Source organism: Pyrgilauda ruficollis, unplaced genomic scaffold (assembly GCF_017590135.1).
Source record: "Pyrgilauda ruficollis isolate IOZ18807 unplaced genomic scaffold, ASM1759013v1 scaffold54, whole genome shotgun sequence".
In the NCBI taxonomy this organism is placed as follows: domain Eukaryota; kingdom Metazoa; phylum Chordata; class Aves; order Passeriformes; family Passeridae; genus Pyrgilauda; species Pyrgilauda ruficollis.
Genome location: NW_024527044.1, coordinates 7160045 through 7179351, shown reverse-complemented (window position 1 = coordinate 7179351; position 19307 = coordinate 7160045). Strand labels below are relative to the sequence as shown.

General features: G+C 50.9%; 1 protein-coding gene across 2 annotated transcripts; it reads right to left on the bottom strand.

Moving 5' to 3' along the window:
• Positions 1-3071: 3071 nt before the first annotated feature.
• PAQR8 (progestin and adipoQ receptor family member 8) lies at positions 3072-17508 on the bottom strand. 2 transcript variants are annotated; one of them, XM_041480936.1, is made up of 2 exons: positions 17389-17508; positions 3072-7876 (listed from the first exon to the last, which is right to left on the bottom strand). In XM_041480936.1, the coding sequence occupies exon 2, from the start codon at positions 7837-7839 to the stop codon at positions 6781-6783; it is 1059 nt and encodes a 352-aa protein (XP_041336870.1). In that variant the 5' UTR covers positions 7840-7876; positions 17389-17508; the 3' UTR covers positions 3072-6780. The 2 variants fall into 2 exon arrangements, with proteins under 2 accessions (XP_041336870.1, XP_041336871.1); XM_041480937.1 differs by having other exon boundaries at positions 17324-17467.
• Positions 17509-19307: the final 1799 nt, after the last annotated feature.

Here is a 19307-nt window from a genome sequence, read left to right as displayed (position 1 = left end):
GGCGCACAGCCTGTAAAGATGACAGGCTAGGCATGTTCATCATGGAGAAAAGAAGGCTCTGGAAGTCCTTGGAGTCCCGTCCAGTGCCTAAAGGGGCTCTGAGAGAGCCAAAAAGGGATTATTTACAAGGGTATGCAGTGACAGGACAAGGGGTAGTGCTTTTAAACTGCCAGAAGGCAGGGTTAGATGGGATACTGGGAAGGAATTCATCCCTGTGAGGGTGTGGGGGCCCTGGCACAGGTTGCCCAGAGAAGCTGTGGCTGCACCGTCCCTGCAAGTGTCCAAGGCCAGGCTGAGCAACCTGGTTTAATAGAAGGTGTCCCTGCTCATGGCAGGGGTTGGGAATGAGATGGTATTTAATGTCCCTTCCAAGCCAAACCATTCTGGGATTCCACAGAAGGAAGGAGAAGAAGAAAAGCCATAGAAGAAGGAGTTTAGTAATAGTGAATGTAAAGCAGCAGAAAGGAGAAATGAAGAATTCAAGTGAAGATCTAGATTAAGCTTCATCCTTGACAACTTCTGTACAGACAAGTCTGACTTGCCAAGGTTAAGATGAGCCTTTTTAGCTTCCCACATCCCTGCTATCTACTCATGAAAAGCAAAAGGAATTCTTTATCGGGCTCTGCTTTCATGGCAGTGGAGGACACAGATGGAGACATCTCGCCCTCTGGTGGATGAAGACATAACCTGCAGAAGCCTTGGTCTGCGTGGTATATTAAGAAATAGTAATTAAAATTACTGGTTATTGGAAGGTAAAAGAAGATATTCTAGAGGTTTCTGAAAAGTTCTGAAATTCAGAAAAAATTGATGAATTATGTATGTGATCACACACAACCCTCCCAGATAAGGTTGATGAGTTGAGGATCTGGGGCGATATGACAGAAAGGGATCAGAAAACCAACAAAACAAGATGGAGAAATCTCTAAAACTGGGATCCCTAAATCCGGGAAGTCAGTGTGCTGGGCTGTCTCTGGAGTGTGTGTAGAGAACCAGCAGTGTGGGGACTGGGCATGACGAGGCAGAGATCTGGGTGCATCCACAGGGCCATGATCTTGTTGGGATCGGGAAGGTGTGGTGGGATGGCTCCCACGACTGGAGTGCTGCAATGGAGGGATACAGTCAAGCCAGAAAGGATAGGGAGCAGCCCTTTAGGGAGAGAGCAGCTGGAGTGCCTGGAATTCTGTGTGGATGATGAGCCACCAGAGAGCTTAGAGGGGAAGGGTTCAAGGGATAACCAGTTTGGGTGATGTTGTACTGGGCCAGTTGCCTCTCTGCAAGCCCTGCTCCTCATGGGGGACTTCAGCCACCCTGATACCTGCTGGAAGAACAAGTAAAGGGGGATGGAGCATCCCTCCTAAGAGGAAATGCCAGGAGAATTGGGATTGTTCATCATGGAGAAGAGAAGGCTTTGGGGTAACCTAACTGCAGTCTTCCAGTACCTGAAGGGAGCCTACAGGAAAGATGGAGAGGGACTGTTTACAAAAACATGTAGTGACAGTACAAAAGGGAATGGCTTCAAAGTGAAGCCAGATTTAGGTTGGGTATTAGGAAGAAATTATTTAGTGTGGGGTTGGTGAGGCCTTGACACTGGTTGTCCAGAGAAGCTCTGGATGCCCTATCCATGGAAACATTCAAGGTCAAGTTGGATGGAGCCCTGAGAAGCGTGGTCTAGTGGAAGGTGTCCCTGGCCAGGGCAGGGGGTTGGAATGAGATGATCTTTAAGGTCTCTTCTAACCCAAACCCTTCTATGATTCTGTGATTTGCAGCCCAGGAGGTTTCTGGAATGCAGTGCTGGTAACTCCCTCCTCCAAGTGATGGAGGAGCCGACAAGGAGAGGCGCTTTGCTGGACATCAAACTCACCAGCCATGGTTCGCTGGAAATGGGGGGTCAAAAGCAGAGCTGGCTGGTGGAGTTCAGGATCCTGAAGGAAGGGAGGAGGGCAAACATCAAACATTAGCCTTCAGGCTTTGGCCTCTTCAAAGGCCTCTATCCTCTTGGCAGAGTCCCCTGGGATAAGCAGGCCTGGGAGGAGTCCTCTCCAAGCTCAAGAACAGTCCATTCTAATGAGCAGGAGCTGGGAAAAAATGCCAGCAGGCCTGCATGGATAAACAAGGAGCTCCTGGAAAAATTCAAACACAGAAGCAGCAGAGAGAAGGTGAAAGCAAGGACACGGATAGAAAGGAAAACAGAGATCATCTGAGTGTGTGGGGATGAGGAAAGGCAAAGTCCAACTGGAATTGTTCAGGAATGTCAAAAGACAACCAGAAGGGTTTCTATAGGGTGACAAAACGGAGAGTAGGGAAAATGTTGTGGGCCCATTGCTCAGTAAGATATGGGAGGTGGCTACAGACAACATGGAAAAGCCTTCTTTACCTCAGTCTTTACCAGCGAAATCAGCCTTCAGGAACCCCTGGTCCCTGAGAGCAGGGGAAGGGCTGGAACAAGGAACATGTACCTTGGTGGAAGAGGATCAGGTCAGACAATATTTAAAGGATTTTATGGGTGTGTGTAAATCCCTGAAGGGAAGGTGCAAAGTGGACAGGGCAAGGCTCTGTGCTGGGTCCCAGGGCCAGGACCAGAGGGCACAGGCACACACTGGAACACAGGAGGTTCCTCTGAACATCAGGAAACACTTTTTTACTGTGAGGGTGGCTGAGCACTGGCACAGGCTACCCAGAGAGGTGATGGAGTTGCCATCCTTGAAGGTATTAAAAATCCATCTGAACATGGACCTGGGCAACCAGCTCTGAGTGGCCCTGCTTGAGCTGAGGGTTAGACCAAGTGGCCCCCAGAGATCTTTTCCAAACTCAACCCTTCTGTGATTGTGGATGACAAAGTAAAATTTCTCTAATCAGTATCAGGGCAGTTGTTCTGCACTTCCCTTGTGGAAAGGGAATGAAATCCAAAAGGTATCGTGAAACCTTGGAAGTGCTTTGAGATGCACAGATAAAACCACACCTTATTGTTCATTATTGTAATTATTATCTAATATATCCTCTCTATAATTATTATCCCTATTTCTTTCTAATGACTCATAACCTTCTGTAGTTGTGCATTTGGGAATTTCACACCACACCAGTTGTTTTGCTTTCACAGATTTTTTTTTTCCACTAAAGTTTTTAAATAAAGATCAGTACAGTACAAAGCTTAAAATATTGTCAATGTTTTCAACAATACAAAGTCAGCAGGTGGGAGATGGGAAGGGGATGGTTAATAAGGAACACATATCCTTCCCTGTTTCCCAAAGGAAAAAAATACAAACTCTTTTGTACTTCTGTTTAGTAATGAACAGTGCTTAAAAATAATCTTGTCAGTAAAATATGTAAATTGCAAGGCACATGAGGAACCTGTCCTTGCCTTGTTACACAAATTAGGCATAAATACAAATTGAAGGCACCTGTCTCCATCCTCCCCTCCTGCTCTGTACAAGGAGCAAATCCTGTCAGTAGGAATTGGCTGTTAAGAGCAACCATGGACCATGGAGCAGACAGCAAAGAGGCTGCTCTTGATTCTCAGGTTCCTTCAGGATTAATCCCCAAAAGAAATAGCACAAGGCACACTGGGATGAATTCTCAGGAGCTGTCCTGGCTTGCAAGATCTGAAGGAACACTACCTCAGGACCAGAGATTCCTGCGGGAGAGGACTGTGACCTCAGGGATCCCTGAGGGATCTCAGGTGTGCTCACCCTTTGGTGGTCAGCTCTTTACCAAGCCTGGCCACTGGTGTGTTCTTCTCAGGCATGCCTCCTTAGGAACACCAGGATGGAGGAGACCTGCTCCAAGCAGTGAGTCCAAGGAGAAGGTCCTGGGGGGCTCAGACAAGCTGAGCATTTATCACAGCGGCACTTTGGCTTTTTCCAGATCCAGCCCTGGTGTGCTCTGGATCACTGGCAAAGCTTCCACAGCCACTTCCCAGCTGAGACTGCAGCATGTGGAGTCTGCCCAGGAAGGCAGCCAGGTGCATAAGGCACAAGGATGAAGGAAATAAAGAAGCTGGTTGGAGGAAGAGGAGGATGGAGACAGGGAAGAAGGAAGCTCCAGTGTTGGTGAGCCCCTTGTGATACAAGGGTGCATCCTCACAGCAGCACAGAACTGTGTTGTAGATCCCAGCTCACTCCACCCATCATCGTAACCAGAGGTCAGCTCCAGGTGGGAGTGCAGGGCCATGTGGAGATGGGCACAGCTTCACCTGAGGGGAAACGTGGGAGTGTGCAAAAACACCTCCACTGTTACACCACTGCTCCACTGTCCACTTCTGCTCATCCAGGGAGAAGAAGATATGATCAAAAGTACCTTGGAAGAGCCATGTGGGCTCCTCTCCCTGTCCCTGAAAGAGATGGAATTACGGTACTCACCCTGCTTCAACAAGGGCAGGGCATGTCATCTGTTTTCAAACCATCAGAGAAGGGGACACCTGGGTGATCCCTGCCTTTGGTACCAGTATAACTCCAGGTAGCAGCAGAGCAGGTTTGCTATTACCAGCCATGCCAAATCCTTCTTCATTTTATCTCAGAAATGAGCTCTGGACCAGCCCGATTTACCTCAGTTTCTGCACAGGAACCCACTGATACCATCCAGCCAGTTCCACACCCTTGTTCTGCCTTACCCATGACAAAACCAAGGCAAATTAGGCTGTGAGAAAAAGCTGCTTGCACTGGAAGTCTTTTCTCAGACTGGGAGGAGACCCACAAACAAAGCCAGAGGCCATGGAGGGAGCAGTCCATCAGTGCAGTTGAGTGAGCTGAGCAGCCAGCTGCCATGCAAGGAGGAACTGCTGCTGGCCTCCACTCCAGCCCTTCCCTGCCAGCAGCTGCATTGTCCAAGTGAGTTGGCTCAGATTTAAAACCAGCCGAAAATTACTGACATTTTTTCAGTAGGATTGGTTTCCCAAAGGTCCCTCTCCTGGCACTGGCTCACTCCGTGGTGAGATGAACTTCTGTGCATGGGAAGAGGTTTAATGAGGTGCAAGTGGGACCACCCCTGCTTGGCATCTCCCCTGAGGCAGATTTTCTGCTAGGTCAGCATGGCTGTACCATCTGTACCATCAAAAACACCCTACGAAATCAAGTAATCAATTTCTAAGTTGAGGCCAGGACTGATGAGAAAGGGTGGAGTTGATGACCTCCTGAAGGCTTTCCTATGACTTCTCCTATACTCCAAACTTACTTCCCTCTCCCTTTGTATTTAATTTTCTATAGGGCCATGAGTCCCAAATTTACCTACTAAACACAGGACCAGCGAAGTGCCAATCTACAGGTCTGTTTTCCACCACCTATTAACAAATGTGTTGTCCAGCCCACCTTGCTCCTCCAGAAAGACAGCACTGTTTCCTTCAAGTTAATCTTAACCCAGCTAGGAGGCTCTGCACATGTAAAATCCCAAGGCAAAGCCTTTCTGGATAACAAATCCCATGCACACGCATGGAACATGAACACACACACCTCAAGAGCTGAAAAACAGATAAGTGCAGAAATCAGTGCTTGTCCTCACCAACCATACCCCAACCCTACAACTCTGCCTGCTCAGAACCAGCAATCACAATTCATTTGCCTGCCCTTGGGCTCAATGAGGCAAATCCATGGCTGGGATAGGTCCCATGGATTCCTTGGTTTTTGCAAGGATTTAATCCTTCTTGGTGGCTCCATGTTCAATATTCCCCCAAGGCAAGCACAGAATAGATTCTTCTAGTGGGGGACACAGTAATCCAGCCGTTGTTACCTTGGATAGGAGTGACCCATGGACATTAAGTGATCCTGACCACTGTCTTTGCCACTCCACACAGGAATCACAAAGTCCCAAGGACAAACCCATCCTGAGGCTGTGCAGGACCCTAATGTTGTCACCCTGCTCCTGCCTTTTGCTGTTCCACCTCCATCTAATACTGATAAAAACATGCCAGAGTCACAGCCCCACTAGTCATAGAACAGCAAGCCTGCAGCTCCAAGGTCAGCTTTCCCACAATGCTCACCAAGGACACAAAGCACCATTAAGAGGGGAATAAAGACTCCTTCACCTTCACACCCTTTTTGGCCGTGACCACAATAGTGCTGTTGGAGGAGCAGAGCCTTTCCTGTATCAAACAGATCCCATCCAAATTATTTCACATTTCATGGGCATTGCTAGAGGTTGGTCAGACTCCCTAGACAGATGACACAGACCCAGTTTGTCCAGAGGACTCCAGGTCAAGCCAGGACCTCCAAAGATGTTTTTCCAAAGCCACCTAAGCAACCTGGCATTGACACCCTTGACAAGGGGAGCAGAGAGAACCTGGCTCTAACAGGAAAAGGATTCTAGCAGCCATGGTGCCACATGTGCCCTCACACCTGAACCCTAGAAACACAGACTTCCTGAAACCTTCCTACTGCCTTTGATAGGAACAGTTCTCACACAGATATGGCCAAACCCAGAGAGGTCATCACATCCAGCTGTGGTTCTCATGGTGTTGTGAGCCCTGGCACGCCCTTCTACAGTCCCACAGCCTCCAGGCTGCCCTCCCTGACCTTCAGCAAGGTCTCACCCACAGCTCCACCAGCATGAACAAGGAACCTCTGCCTATTTCAGCATCCTTGGTTCAGTGACTTGTTCTGTTCCCCCCTGGATGGCAAAAGGCAATCCCTGCTGTGAAAATGCATCCAGCATGAAGTGTCCAGCCCTCCATCTGAATCCAGGGTCCTGGTTAGTCACGGCGTGTTAGGCAAGTAAGACAGTCATGTCTCTAGTATGTTATGCCCTTTTTCTTGATTTTCTCTGGTGATGTCATGCCTGTCACGTCCGTGACTCTCAGGAGTCCTTTTTAGCCAGGCTGGCCTTGATCCTGCATCGCAGGATGTAAGCTGTGATGGCACTACAGGCCACCAAGCCAAAAAAAGAGATGCAGGAGAGATAAACGGTAAAAGGCCCATGTCTCTTCAGGAAAATCTCCTGCCTGTTCTTGTAATCCAAAAGAATGGCCTCCAGCTGTGACAGGGTGCAGATGGCCAGGAAGGTGTGGAAGATCTGGTGGGCATGGCCAACAATATCGCAGGAGCCGGGGAAGTATTTCTCAGGGACAGGGCAGGAAAAGAAATAAGCACTGATAAGGAAAAACAGTATCTGGTACGTGTGGTACCAAGCAGCATCCTCCTCACAGCCCCCCAGGTGACACACAACCACCCGGTGAGCCACGGGACTGATATCCAGGATGAAAGCCAGCCCTGCTGGGATCACCTGGCACATCTTCCTCATGATGGGGTAAGGCCGTCGGTACCGGTATTTGGCATAGCAGCAGCCGGCACAGGACAACCAGCCGCAGAAAGCTGCTGCTGGCAGGAAGAAGAGCCAGAACTTGTCGTACCAGGCTTGGTCAGAGCTGTAGTAGAAATGAGCCAGGGCACTGCCATACTGGTAGATGCTGACTCCAACATAGTCCACAAAGTAGAAGGTGTAGTGGTACAGCTCCGACTTGGACTGCAGCAGGTGGGCCAAGAGGCTGCAGGTCAGGTAGGTGACAGAGGAGAGGACAAAGATGAGCAACGGCAAGGACCATGCGTCCACAGGCAACTGCTCGGCCTCCACAAACGTCTTGAATCTCAGCAGCACGGCCAGCGCCGCCAGGAGATGAGTCCACACGTTGACCACCTCGTTGTGCTTCTGGAAGAGGCTGAGGAAGTAGTAGCGCCAGTCCTGGCCGGTGGGGCGGTACCCGCTGTGGATGTAGGGCTCGCGGAAGAGCTGCGGCACCTCGCACTCCTTCACCGTGCAGGGCATCTTGGGGAGGCCGTCCTCCAGCAGCCGGGGCAGCCGGCTGAGGTGCTGCCCGCTGAGGGACAGCGTGCTGAGCCGCTCCAGGATGGCTGTCATCCTTCAGCCCCGCACCAGGGAATGTCGTCTTCCTGCCCTGTGGGGATGGGAGAAAGAGGAAATGTTAATGGTGGTGCAGCAGGGAGAAGAGCATGCTGCCATTCCCAATGGGATTAACCATGGCACCATGCAGACGCTGGCCCTTAGAGCACCTTCCAGTGCCTAAAGGGGCTCCAGGAGACCTGGAGAGGGACTTGGGACAAGGGCCTGGAAGGACAGGACAAAGGGCAATGCCTTCCCACTGCCAGAGGGCCGGGATAGATGGGATATTGGGGAGGAATTCTTGGCTATGAGGGTGGGAAGGCCCTGGCACAGGGTGCCCAGAGAAGCTGGGGCTGCTCCTGAATCCCTGGAAGTGTCCAAGGCCAAGTTGGACGGGGCTTGGAGCAACTTGGGATAGTGGAAGGTGTCCCTGCCCATAGCAGAGGGTGTTGGGTCAAGATGGTCTTTCAGGTCCCTTCTAACCCAAAGCATTCCATGATTCCATGAACACTGGCAAGTTTAGGGGTACCAGATCTCCTGGGGAGTTAAAGAAGGGTCTGAGGGAGTACCAGATTCCCAGGGATATCTGTTCCCTGACCTAAATTCAGAGGGGGGTGGCAGAGCCCTGTCCCTGCAGGTCTGCCTGCATCAGATTGGCACAGCAATGTCACAAGCCTGCCCTTCCTCCCCACTTCCTCAGGCACTCAGCTTGGAGCGTGTTCAGGAGCCACGAGCTGCCAACAAGGGGCTGCAGGAAGCAGTTACTTGGCAAGAAAGCATCTGATGATTTATGAAGGTGATTTTTCACCCCTTACCCCAGAACAAAATGCTCAGGGACAAAACTGGGATGTAAATTACACATCTAAGGGATAAACAGTCTGTCCGCACATGAGTTAAGAGGGTCCCAACCAAATCATGGAGGTTGCAAAGAAACTCAACCTTCCCTGTCACACAGCTTGCCCATAGATTACTGTAGTAAGTATGGCAGAGGGAGAAGTGGAGAAATCCACAATCCCAAACCTGCAGCCCTCATCCCTCCACAAGTAAGAAGCATCAGGACTGAGAGGGACTGAAGAAATGAGAGGCTTCACATCCAAGCTGGCTGCAGTTTGGGTACAGCATCAGAGCTTCGGGAGCATCCATACAGCCAATGCTGAGGGACTGCCAGAGAAGTCCCTGGATGCTCAGAGCAGCCAAACCCAGTGCTGGACACTCCTCTGCCTGCCCTGTTCCTTGGTAACCTCCAGACTTGCTAAGCTCTGGCTGGCAAGATTCAGATTCAGGGCACAGCAGGATTCTAATGTGTAGAGAACAACTCTTGGCATTAAATTAATTCCCAATACCCACTGTTTCCCAATAACCTAGATACCACTCTTCTCTGCTGGTGTTTGTATCATACAAAATATAGGAGAATTCATCAAAACTGCCCATGTTAAACTGAAATTGTGCTGATGGGGCCCCACTAGACTTTGCAGGGCTGTGGTTACTCCTGTGAAACCAACACACACAGGTTTGCAGGAGCAGAATCTGTCTCCTAAGCTTATATGCACACAACTGGAGATGCAGTGGATGGAGGTACCAAAGAAAAAAAAAAAAAAAAAAAAAAAAAAGGAACATAAATAAGTATTTTGCCTGGGTATGGAAAACAGCCAATTTTTCTCCTACTAGCTGTGTCCAGAGGTGAGACAGCAGTAGTTTGTGTGGGTACCTGGTCTAGTGAAGGTGTCCCTGCCCATGGCAGGAGGCTGGAACTAGAGGAGCTTTAAGATCCCTTCCAACCCAAACCAGTCTGTGATACCATGATGGGAGACCTCTGCTAGGCTGTGACAGAGAGAACAGAACAGTGTTAAACAACATGAGAGAGTTTCTGAAAGCAAGGAGGTGGGACCTGGCAGTCCCAAGTTGAGACAGCACAAAGAGCAAAGTCAGAGCAGATTCTCAACCAGGCAGCAAGTCTCACTTCCTGTAGAAACCCAAAGCATCTGATAAGAAACAAAATATTTTCATGTTGCTTCTGTATTCTGGCAGAGGGGACCTGTCATAATTAAGTTTCATTTTCCAGAAAATTCCTTCTGCCCTACACTGCCTAGGCTTTCTCTCTTAGCATCTCTCAAGGCTGGAGGTTTTTTTTTCTCTGTTTGCTGCAGGGGACTTTGTCTGCTGTGTTTGATGGAGCTGCCTTAGCCACAGAAGGCAAAATGGTCCCTGTTTTAGTTTCACAGATGTGTAATGCTGAAAAGAGCACACTTGCTGGGCAGTTAATGTTGTGCACACTCACAAAGACTTTGTTTCTCTCCTAAGGGTCTGCAGGGTCCTAATCCATGATGGGACATGCAGTTCATCCAGCAGGCTGTGTATCCCTGTGGAATTACATGCCAAAATCTAGGGAGGCAAGGCAAATTTTGGCTTTGGGGCAGTCCTATGAGGGCAAGGTGTGAACAGGAAGCAACACTCGCTCTGCCCTGTTCCAAAGCACAGCCAGTCTATTCTGGCTTCTTGTGCTAGTGGAGCTCATTCATAAATCATGGAATTGTGGAGTGCTTCGGGATGGAAGGGATCTTGAAGATCACCTCATTCCAACCCCGTGCCATGGGCAGGGACACCTTTCACTATCCCAGGTTGCTCCAAGCCCCATCTAACCTTGGACACTTCCAGGAATGGAGCAACCACAGCTTCTCTGGGCAACCTGTGCCATGGCCTCACCACCCTCACAGGGAAGAATTTTTTCCTGCCCATGGCAGAGGAGTCGGAACAAAATGATCTTTCCAACCCAGACCATTCTGGGATTCTATGATTCAATGATCATGATGGTGAGGCAGAAAAAGAAGAAAGGACAATGCTGAAGTTCATTACATCTTGGAAAGCACAGAGTAATGAAAGAGTGAACCCCAGGAGAACAGGAACTGAAAATCTCCAAGAGGGCACAGACCTGCAGAGAGCAGAGCTGGTGCTGATTGTGGAGAAACCTGCTAAAAACTGCACATAAAAGAGTAAAGGCAACACATGGGAGGGTGGCAATTGAGTCTGGGAATAGGAATGCATGGGAATGCAGTCCGTGGCCTGCCTGCTTTGCATGCTGACAAGGGTGTGAGAGAGACAGGCAGCTTCTGTCCCAGGCACAGCCTGGCTCCGGCTTGCACCGCTCGTACTCATGCCAGGATTTTGCCAAGGTCTCTCATCCCCAAAGCTCAGTGCCTGCAGCAAGCACCACCTCAGAGAGCCTGGGCACTGCACATCTCCCTGACAGTACAGATTATTCCAGGCAGGCTTTCAGAGCTGGAAAATGCCAGTTTTAAACAGGCTGTGAGGTACAGAGATTTTCAAAATAATAGTCCGAAATCACAAGAAACACATCTGATACTGGGCTGAAAGACACTAAATCAGGAACCTGGTACCCTGCTCATTTCAAACCTTGTGATATGAGTGAGTGAGAACAAGTTGGCAGCTTCCAGCGATCATGTGATGGGACAAAGTGACGAGCAATTAACGTTAGAAAAGAGAGAGAAAGAGAAAAAAAAAAAAAAAACACCAACAAAAAACACCAACCCAGAAACCCAAGGTCAGCACTGGCTGTTTCACTTTCACAGAGCCCCTATTCTTTTCCCTTCACGGGGGCGTAGGAGCAGCTGAAAGCCACATTCATCGGCGGGGTGTCTCGTTGAGATTCCGTCCTCACTCCCATCTCCGGGGGATTCAGTTATTTTGGCTGCTCCCAATTAACAGCAACCAAGTATCGTTTGTTCAGGGAGGGAGCTGCAAGGCGAGAAGGAGGGCGTGGATGATGGCCAGGCTGGATCATGACATCCACAATAAAAACTCCCGGCACAGGAGGAGAACGATCTAGTTCCAATTTTTCTCTCCCTTTTGAAGAGGGTAATTGGAAACCCGAGCTTTTTCCCAGCTCTTTTGCTTTTTGGTCACAGTCTGATGGAAGGGTTTGAATGAGAAAATTTCCTACAGAGTACGGTCGATTTTCCCACCAGTCTGGCCCCCAAGTTCACTGTCTGGGATTGAGGCTGGACCAGTGTGATAGATTTGCTTGCAGGCTGGTATTCAGGCATCAGAGGTTTACACAGGCTTCCAAAAAGGCAGTAATTCCTGGTAAATAAAGCAGGGAGGACCGGGGGTACTCAGCTTTGGGGAAGCCTTTAATAAATGCATGGCATTTAAAACAGAAAAAAAAAGAAAAAAAAAGTAGTGGTTGTGGACAGCATGAAAATAACAGCAGTGGCCAACAGACTGGTTTGGAGAGCTGCAGGTGATTAATGCCTGAATTCCTCTCTTCTGGCAGTTGAGCAAAAGTCCCAGGGGGAACTCCAGGTCATTTTGAAGCTTTTGGGGTTTTATTGTGACCCATTCCTACATGGGGTTAACTTTGGTGTCACAGCTCCCAGTGCACCAGGATGGCAGGGAGCAGTTCAGCTCTGGGAGAGGCTGCACCAGGGCTGCACCCAGCTCAGATGCACTGGATAAGCCCCATCCCAAACTCTGTTGTCTGAAGGCTGGTTCTCCCTGAGCACAAACATCTCCTCCTGTAATTAAAACATTCTGAAGAGCTGGAGAAAACTTTGAAAGACCATCCTGGGAGCACAGTGCCAGCTCCTCCATCCTATTCTTGCCCCGTGTTTTGGAAAAGCCCCTCCAGAGCTGAGAAAATAACAGACTATGGACTGGCTCAAGAAGCAGTTCCAGTGCAGTCTTGGTATTACCTGCTGCCTTCTCCTGCCACAGATTTAGGTGCCAGCATTGCTCCAAACTGCAGCAGGAACACCCGGAGCTCAGATCCCTTCTGTGGAGTTACTGGGATTTACATGGGATTTACAACCAGCACAGGTTCCTCAGAGAAGCTGTGGCTGGACCTCTGGAAGTGTCCCAAGGCCGGGTTGGATGGGGCTTGGAGCAAGCTGGGATAGTGGAAAGTGTCCTTGCCCATGGCAGGGGGGTTGCTCTGGGTAAGACTTAATGTCCCTCCCAACCTAAACCACTCTGTGATTCCATGATTTGATGGTTTGTGCCAGGGACCAGGGCAGGCAGCAGGGTGTGAAGGATTTATCTACACTCCAGCATCAAAGAAGTGGAAATCCCCACAACCAGAGAGGGGCCAGGTTCTTGGGGTTTCTGTAAACTGGACTTACACTTCCCCATCTAGGAAATGGGGATATCAGTCCTCATCTGCCTGATGGAAACGAGATATCGTGCTCCTAATGCACTGGGCAGTGCTGGGACCACTTAACAGTGCATTGCACAGAAGATTTTATTTCCATCAAGGTCCTGTTAGATCTCCATCAGCCCAATTCGTTTCTCCTCCAACAGGGACTTGTACAGGCTGGGATGCTCTGGAAGGTAAAAGGTGGTGCCATGGGATTTACTGAAGGGCACGCCTTAAAACAACCTGATCTCTTCAGAAAAAAAGGTCAAAATAACCTCGTGGTAAATTTCAAATAAAAGAAGATGGCTCAAATTCTCCCCTTCTCTACACACATACACACAGCATGCAGCCCAAGCAGGGTTTGTCCAAGCTTGTATCCCTCAGGAAACGAACGTCCCGTGATGCCGGGAGACGAGCCATGAAAGCCAGTGGGAGGTGGCAGGATCCCCCACGGAAGCCACGGCAGTGTCAGCTCCCCTGCAATTCCTGGCCTGGCAGCAAGCTGGGCCAGCAGCCAGCTCAGCCGTGCTGGGCAGCAAGTGCCTCTTGACATGGGCTCAGCATTGCCTGAGCTTTGGGATGGGGCCAGGGGATGAGAGCAGTGGAGCCAGCACAGGGAACACTGTGCTTGGAGGGCACAGAGCAAAAACAAAGCTGCTGGCAAATGCATTCCAACAAGGGGGGGGACCCCTGGAGCCCTGTGGCGTTTGGGGGAGCAAAGCAGGGGAATGGAACTCCAAAGTTAAGAAACCAAATGTTGGATGAGGCTGGTGGCTTTATTGTGAGAACACAAGCATCATGTGCCAAGCGGGGGGGGTTGATTTTCACAACATCAGGTTCTCAGAGATCAGCTGGGCTGGCTTGGCCATTCCTGTGCTGCTGCACCCCTCAAATGGGGGGGGGCACACACAAATTGTCAGCCAGGAACAACTCCTGGACTGTGCTATCTCCCAAACCATGTTAGGGAACGGCACAGTTCTGGTTTGCTGTGATAGCACAGCTGCAGTTTCCTCATGCCTAACCCGGGTTAGAGCTTGGTGATGCTGCTGATAACACAGACAATAATTCCTGAAAAAAAAAAAAAACCAAAAAAAAAAAACCACCTGCAGAATTCATTAATTCTGCTTACAGATCCTGACTGAGAGTTTCCTCCTCTGGCAAATCCACTCCCTCTGTATAAAAATTTGCTCAAGGGCGAGGTAATATTCTGCAGCTTTTCTTCCTGCTCTCACTAATCCTTTGCTGTTTGTGCTTTCCTGATCCCCTCACCACTTTCTTTTCCCTCACAAAACCAACACAGCACCCGATGCTTTGGGGCTGGATTTCAGGTGGCTGTGAAATCCCTGGATGAGTACACCAGGAATCAAACCAGACTGGGACATAGTCCCAAACTATAACCATCAGGTTGCTGAAGTGTCAGCACATCCCTAGGCATGGTTCTGGTCCTGCCACCCTTACCAGTCCCTACCTGCTGTATTCAGCTATGCAGGGATCACTGATAGGCTGGAACTAACTCTTTCCAGAAACTGGAACTGTGTCAGCAAAGTGCCTGGGGGTTTTCCCCCTGCACTGACTGAAAAAGGAGCCTGAATTTGTCACAGCAGCATCCCACTTTCACCTCCTAAACTTCCTTTAGCACTAATCTTCCTTCAGTGCAGATCTAGAACTGGGAACTCCTGCTAACACAGGGAAACCTCGACAAGCCAGCCAATCTCTCCCTGCTCAGATCCATCTGCTGATGGGACAACCCTGGAATCATCTGCCTGCGGGCAGAGCAACCAAACCAAACTGGCCATGTGCTGTTTGTGGGTTCAAATCATCCCCAAAAAACCTTTGGGCTGAGGCTGCTCAGTTTTGCTGTCATCCACAAAAGCCTCTTGCACAAAAACATTTTTTTTTAAGGCTGCGGATTTTAGAGCTTTGGTCACTCAAAAAAAATGTATATAAATCATGCGGAGTCCTGTGGCTGCTGTGGACAGAGAGGAGGCACTGCCAGGGAGAGACTGCAGCCCTGTGCCAACCCCGTGGAGCTGTGAGCTCTCCTCTCCCCTGCACCAAAAGTCTTTGTCCCTGTCCTGGACCTCATCCCATTTAACCCCATGGCCTCTCCCAGCCAGGTTCTAGGTTTGCAGTGACAGAAGTGATGCCCTTCCCAGAGGCTGCAAAGCTCCAAGGAAGAGCCAGATGGCAGATTCCCTCCACAAAAGGCATGCAGGCTGTGCTGCATTCACTTGCTTAGAACCCTACCCAATCCCAAGGATTTGGTGGGGCTTGGAGGGTGGGAAGGAGATGGGAGCAAGCTTCCCCTTACTACCTGGAAGTGTCCAAGGCCAGGCTAGATGGACCTTGGAGCAACCTGGTCTAGTAGAAGGTGTCCCTGTCCATGTCAGGGAGTTGGAACTGAACTACCTTTAATGTCCCTTCCAACCCAAACCATTCCATGATGCTTTGAAGGATGAAGCTTATAAGATATGGCATCTGTACAGCTGCAGCCTCCAGCAGCTTCCCTGGGTATTTATTCTTCTGAAATTTACTAATGATTAATTGTTTATGCAATTAAAGGGCCACTGGTCTGACCCCATGAGCAAGGGTTACCCTGTAAACTGGCAGATAAAAAATTAAGCTGGTGCCTGACTCAAGATGTGCAAGTAGCCGCAAGCTCATGCACGTGACCTGGAGGTGGCACCTCGCTTGTCCCCAGCCTCCCTGGCATGACCATCCCTCCCTGCCATCCGTCCCTGCATCCACAGGGACACAGCCCTCAGCTCGGCCACAGGCTGCGGCTGCAGCTTCAGCATAAACAAATAAATGCAATTAATGTCCAGGAAACAGAAAATCCTGCAGGGTGCAGGGCTGTTAACCCACACCTTCCCCAACTGCGTGGGAGGGAATGTGCAATTGTGTGGTTTGGCCTGACGAGCCCTGAGTGGGTTTCTAGGAACTGTTTGAGGCACATATCACCACAGCACCCCAAGGCAGGCACAGTCTGCTGCTAGAATTCAGAATTCATGGCTGCCTGTCCTCTCCCTGCCCTGGCAGAGGGCAAAACCAGACTTCAGACCCACTGGATTCATCCTTTTTCATGACCTTTCTGTAACTTTGCTCTTTTTCAACGACTGTTGCCAGGGAAGCATTACACTCCTTGTCCTAATCTGCAGCAAGCCATCCTAGAATCCCAAAATGTTTTGGGTTGGAAAGGACCTTAAATCTCATCTCATTCCAACCCCTCTGTCATGGGCAGGGCACCTTCCACAAGATTACATTGCTCCAAGCCTCATCCAACCCAAAAATCCTCCAACTAGTGATATTTAAATAATTTCCCAGCTCTGAAGCCACAATCCCAGAACAAGTGCACCTCTCGATCCCAGTAAAAACCTGTGTGCCCCTGTGTGTCACCTTGGCACAGCTACTGGGATGCCCCATACCCAACCCTGCTCATACCAGGGAGAAATTGGTTTGGCAACAAACAAACAACTGTTAAATGTTTACCTGAACTTATATATATCTATATATTTGTGTTAAAGAAAACCAGAATGCTTTAAGACTGTCCACAATATTTCCCTCCCTGTCCCTGGGGGGAAAAAAAAAAAAAAAAAGTGAGATGATTGTGATGCTTTTATCCAGGAAAGAAATCTAGATGAGATATAGGACATGACCCCGAAGTGTCCTGGAGAAGATCAGCAGGGAACAAACCTTCGGTGACCCTTTGGAGACGCGCCCCAGCTCGTGTCTGCGCAAGGAGCAGGCGGCAGCTCCAAGGCAAACACCGGGAGCTGGTTCTTCTCCCAGCTCACGGCTGAACTATGCATCTCCTTCCCGTGGCCTCCAGAGCTCCCCGGGTGTCTAAGTCATTAAAGGAAAATCCGCCCACAGCCATTTCAAACAAACACGGAGGAAAACCACTGCCCACCTCTCTCCTTCAGGAAGCCCTTGAGATACCGGTAACGGGGGAATTTAAGCCAAAATCCGTGTCTCCCTGCTCATCCCTCCCCTCCTTAAACTCTTCCCAGCACCCACCTGACCACTGCACCGACCCCGGCTGGATGAACCACAATTGTGCGTGGCACAGAGGGAAAGATCCCGCATCCTCCCGCATCCCAGGGGTGTCTGCAAGCACCAGGCACCGAACACCGGGCACCCCCCGCTCCCATCCCGGCATCCCGCTTCCCCCGCAGGGAACGATGCTCCCGGCGCGGCGGGGATGCAGCAGCGCACCGGGAACTCGCTGGGGACCCTCGGGTGTCCCGGGGGGAGAGGAGGGGACCGCAGGGAGGGGATCGCCCGCAGTGTCAGCTCTCAGTGCCCGCACTCAGTGCTTGCTCTCCGTCTCCCGCACTCTGTGTCCACACTCACCTCCCGCACTCAGTGGCCGCACTCACCCCCTGCACTCAGTGTCGGCTCTCCCGTCCTGCACTCACCGCTCTCAGTGCCCGCTCTCAGTGCCCGCTCTCGGTGTCCCCTCGGTGTCCCCTCGGTGTCCCCTCGATGTCCGCTCCCCTGTCCCGCTGCCGCCGCCGAGTCCCGGCGCCGCCGCCTCCGGGAGCCCCCGCGGCCGCCCCGCGCATGCGCGCCCCGCCCCGGGGTGTCCCCGCGGGCCGAGCCCAGCCCGGCCCAGCCCGGCCCGGGCCGTACAAAGCTCGGCTCAAGCCCACGGCGCCACCCTGATCCCGTCACCCTAGGGCTAGGTGCGGAGGAGAGGCCGGTGACACATCCGTGAGAGGGGTGTAAAGTCACAGACTCACAGAATCGTTCAGGTTGCATGAGATCTCCGAGGTCATCGAGTCCAACCTGTGACCGGTCCCCAGCGCAGGGCACTAAGTGCCACGTCCTGTTGTTCCTTGGACACCTCCAGGGATGGGGACTCCAGCACCTCCTGGGCAGCCCCTGACAATGCCTGACCACCCTTTCCATGAAGAAGTTCTGCCTCATGTCCAACCTGAACCTCCTCTGGCCACAGCTTGAGGTTCTGTCCCTTGTCCTGTCCCTGTTCCCTGGGAGCAGAGCGCGACCCTCCCCTGGCTCTCCCCTCCTGTCAGGAGTTGTGCAGAGCCTGAAGGTCCCCCTGAGCCTCCTTTTCCCCAGACTGAGCCCCCCAGCTCCTTCAGCTGCTCCTCACAGGATTTACAAGTCACTGCAAGGTGGTTGGGGATGGGAAGGGACCTTTGGAGGTCACCTGGTTCAGCCCCAGAGATCGCTCTCAAAGTGATTTTTACTTTATTTTTAAAGTAAAAATCAGAGGACAGGGGCTATGGGCACCCACTGAAGCACAGGAGATTCCTCTAAACACCAGGAAACACTTTTTTACTGTGAGGCCAAGAACTCCCACAGATTGTCCAGCAAAAGGTACCTCCATCCTTTGAGACACTTAAAATCCATCTGGACATGGACCTGGGCAGCCTGCCCTGTGTGGCCCTAAATGAGCAAGGGGGCTGGACTGGATGACTTCCATGGAGTGGGGGGGAACCCCCTGATTTCAGTGCTGTGAACCTGCAAGTGTGGAGGAGCAAATGATTATCTACAAGATTTCCAGGCTAAAGGCAGTATGGCCTCGAGTCAGCTGCCAGCACCAAAATCTTTGGGTTCCAAAAACCAGGCATTTGCACCCAAATGGCCTTTCAGGAGCAGCCTCTGGGCTCCTGAGCTGTGCCTGGGAAATGTGTGGGGGAGGCTGATGGATCCTGGATGGAGCTGTGCCAAAGCCACAGTGGTGGGTTCAGCTGTAGGGTCACCGTGACCCCAGGAGCAGGTTAATTTATGAGTTACAGAGTTTGCCTTCTCCAGGCTCTGCCTCAGCTGGTTCATGCAGATTCTGCTGCTCCAGCCTGTCAGAACCGCTGTTTTTTGATGAGTTTATAAGGAAAACAGAAGGACTGCTTGTTCTGCAGGCAGAGGACCCACAGAGAGGCAGCCCAGGAATGCGACTTTGTGGCTCTGATAAGATCTCTGCAGCCTGGGTGAAGGTTCAGCACATGCCAGGACAAATCTCACAGCATGTGGGAGAGCCAGTGCCCTCATTGTGAGGAGGGAAAATATCCAGGGTGAAGAAGGTGGGAAGGAACCTCAGTTTTACCCCGTCATTGCACTCAGGGATGTGAAAGAGATACAACTGGCAGCTACCAACCCCCCCAGTGACATCTTCCACTTGTTTTCTGTCCCTCAAAGACATCTCCTGAAAGACCCATAATACTGCACCATCCTCCTCCTCCATTCCTGAAACTGGGAGGGGATTCTGCCCCTCTGCTTCATTCTGGTGAGACCCCCCCTGCAGAGCTGCCTCCAGGTCTGGGACCCCCAACAGCAGAAGGACAGGGAGCTGTTGGAGAGAGTCCAGAGGAGG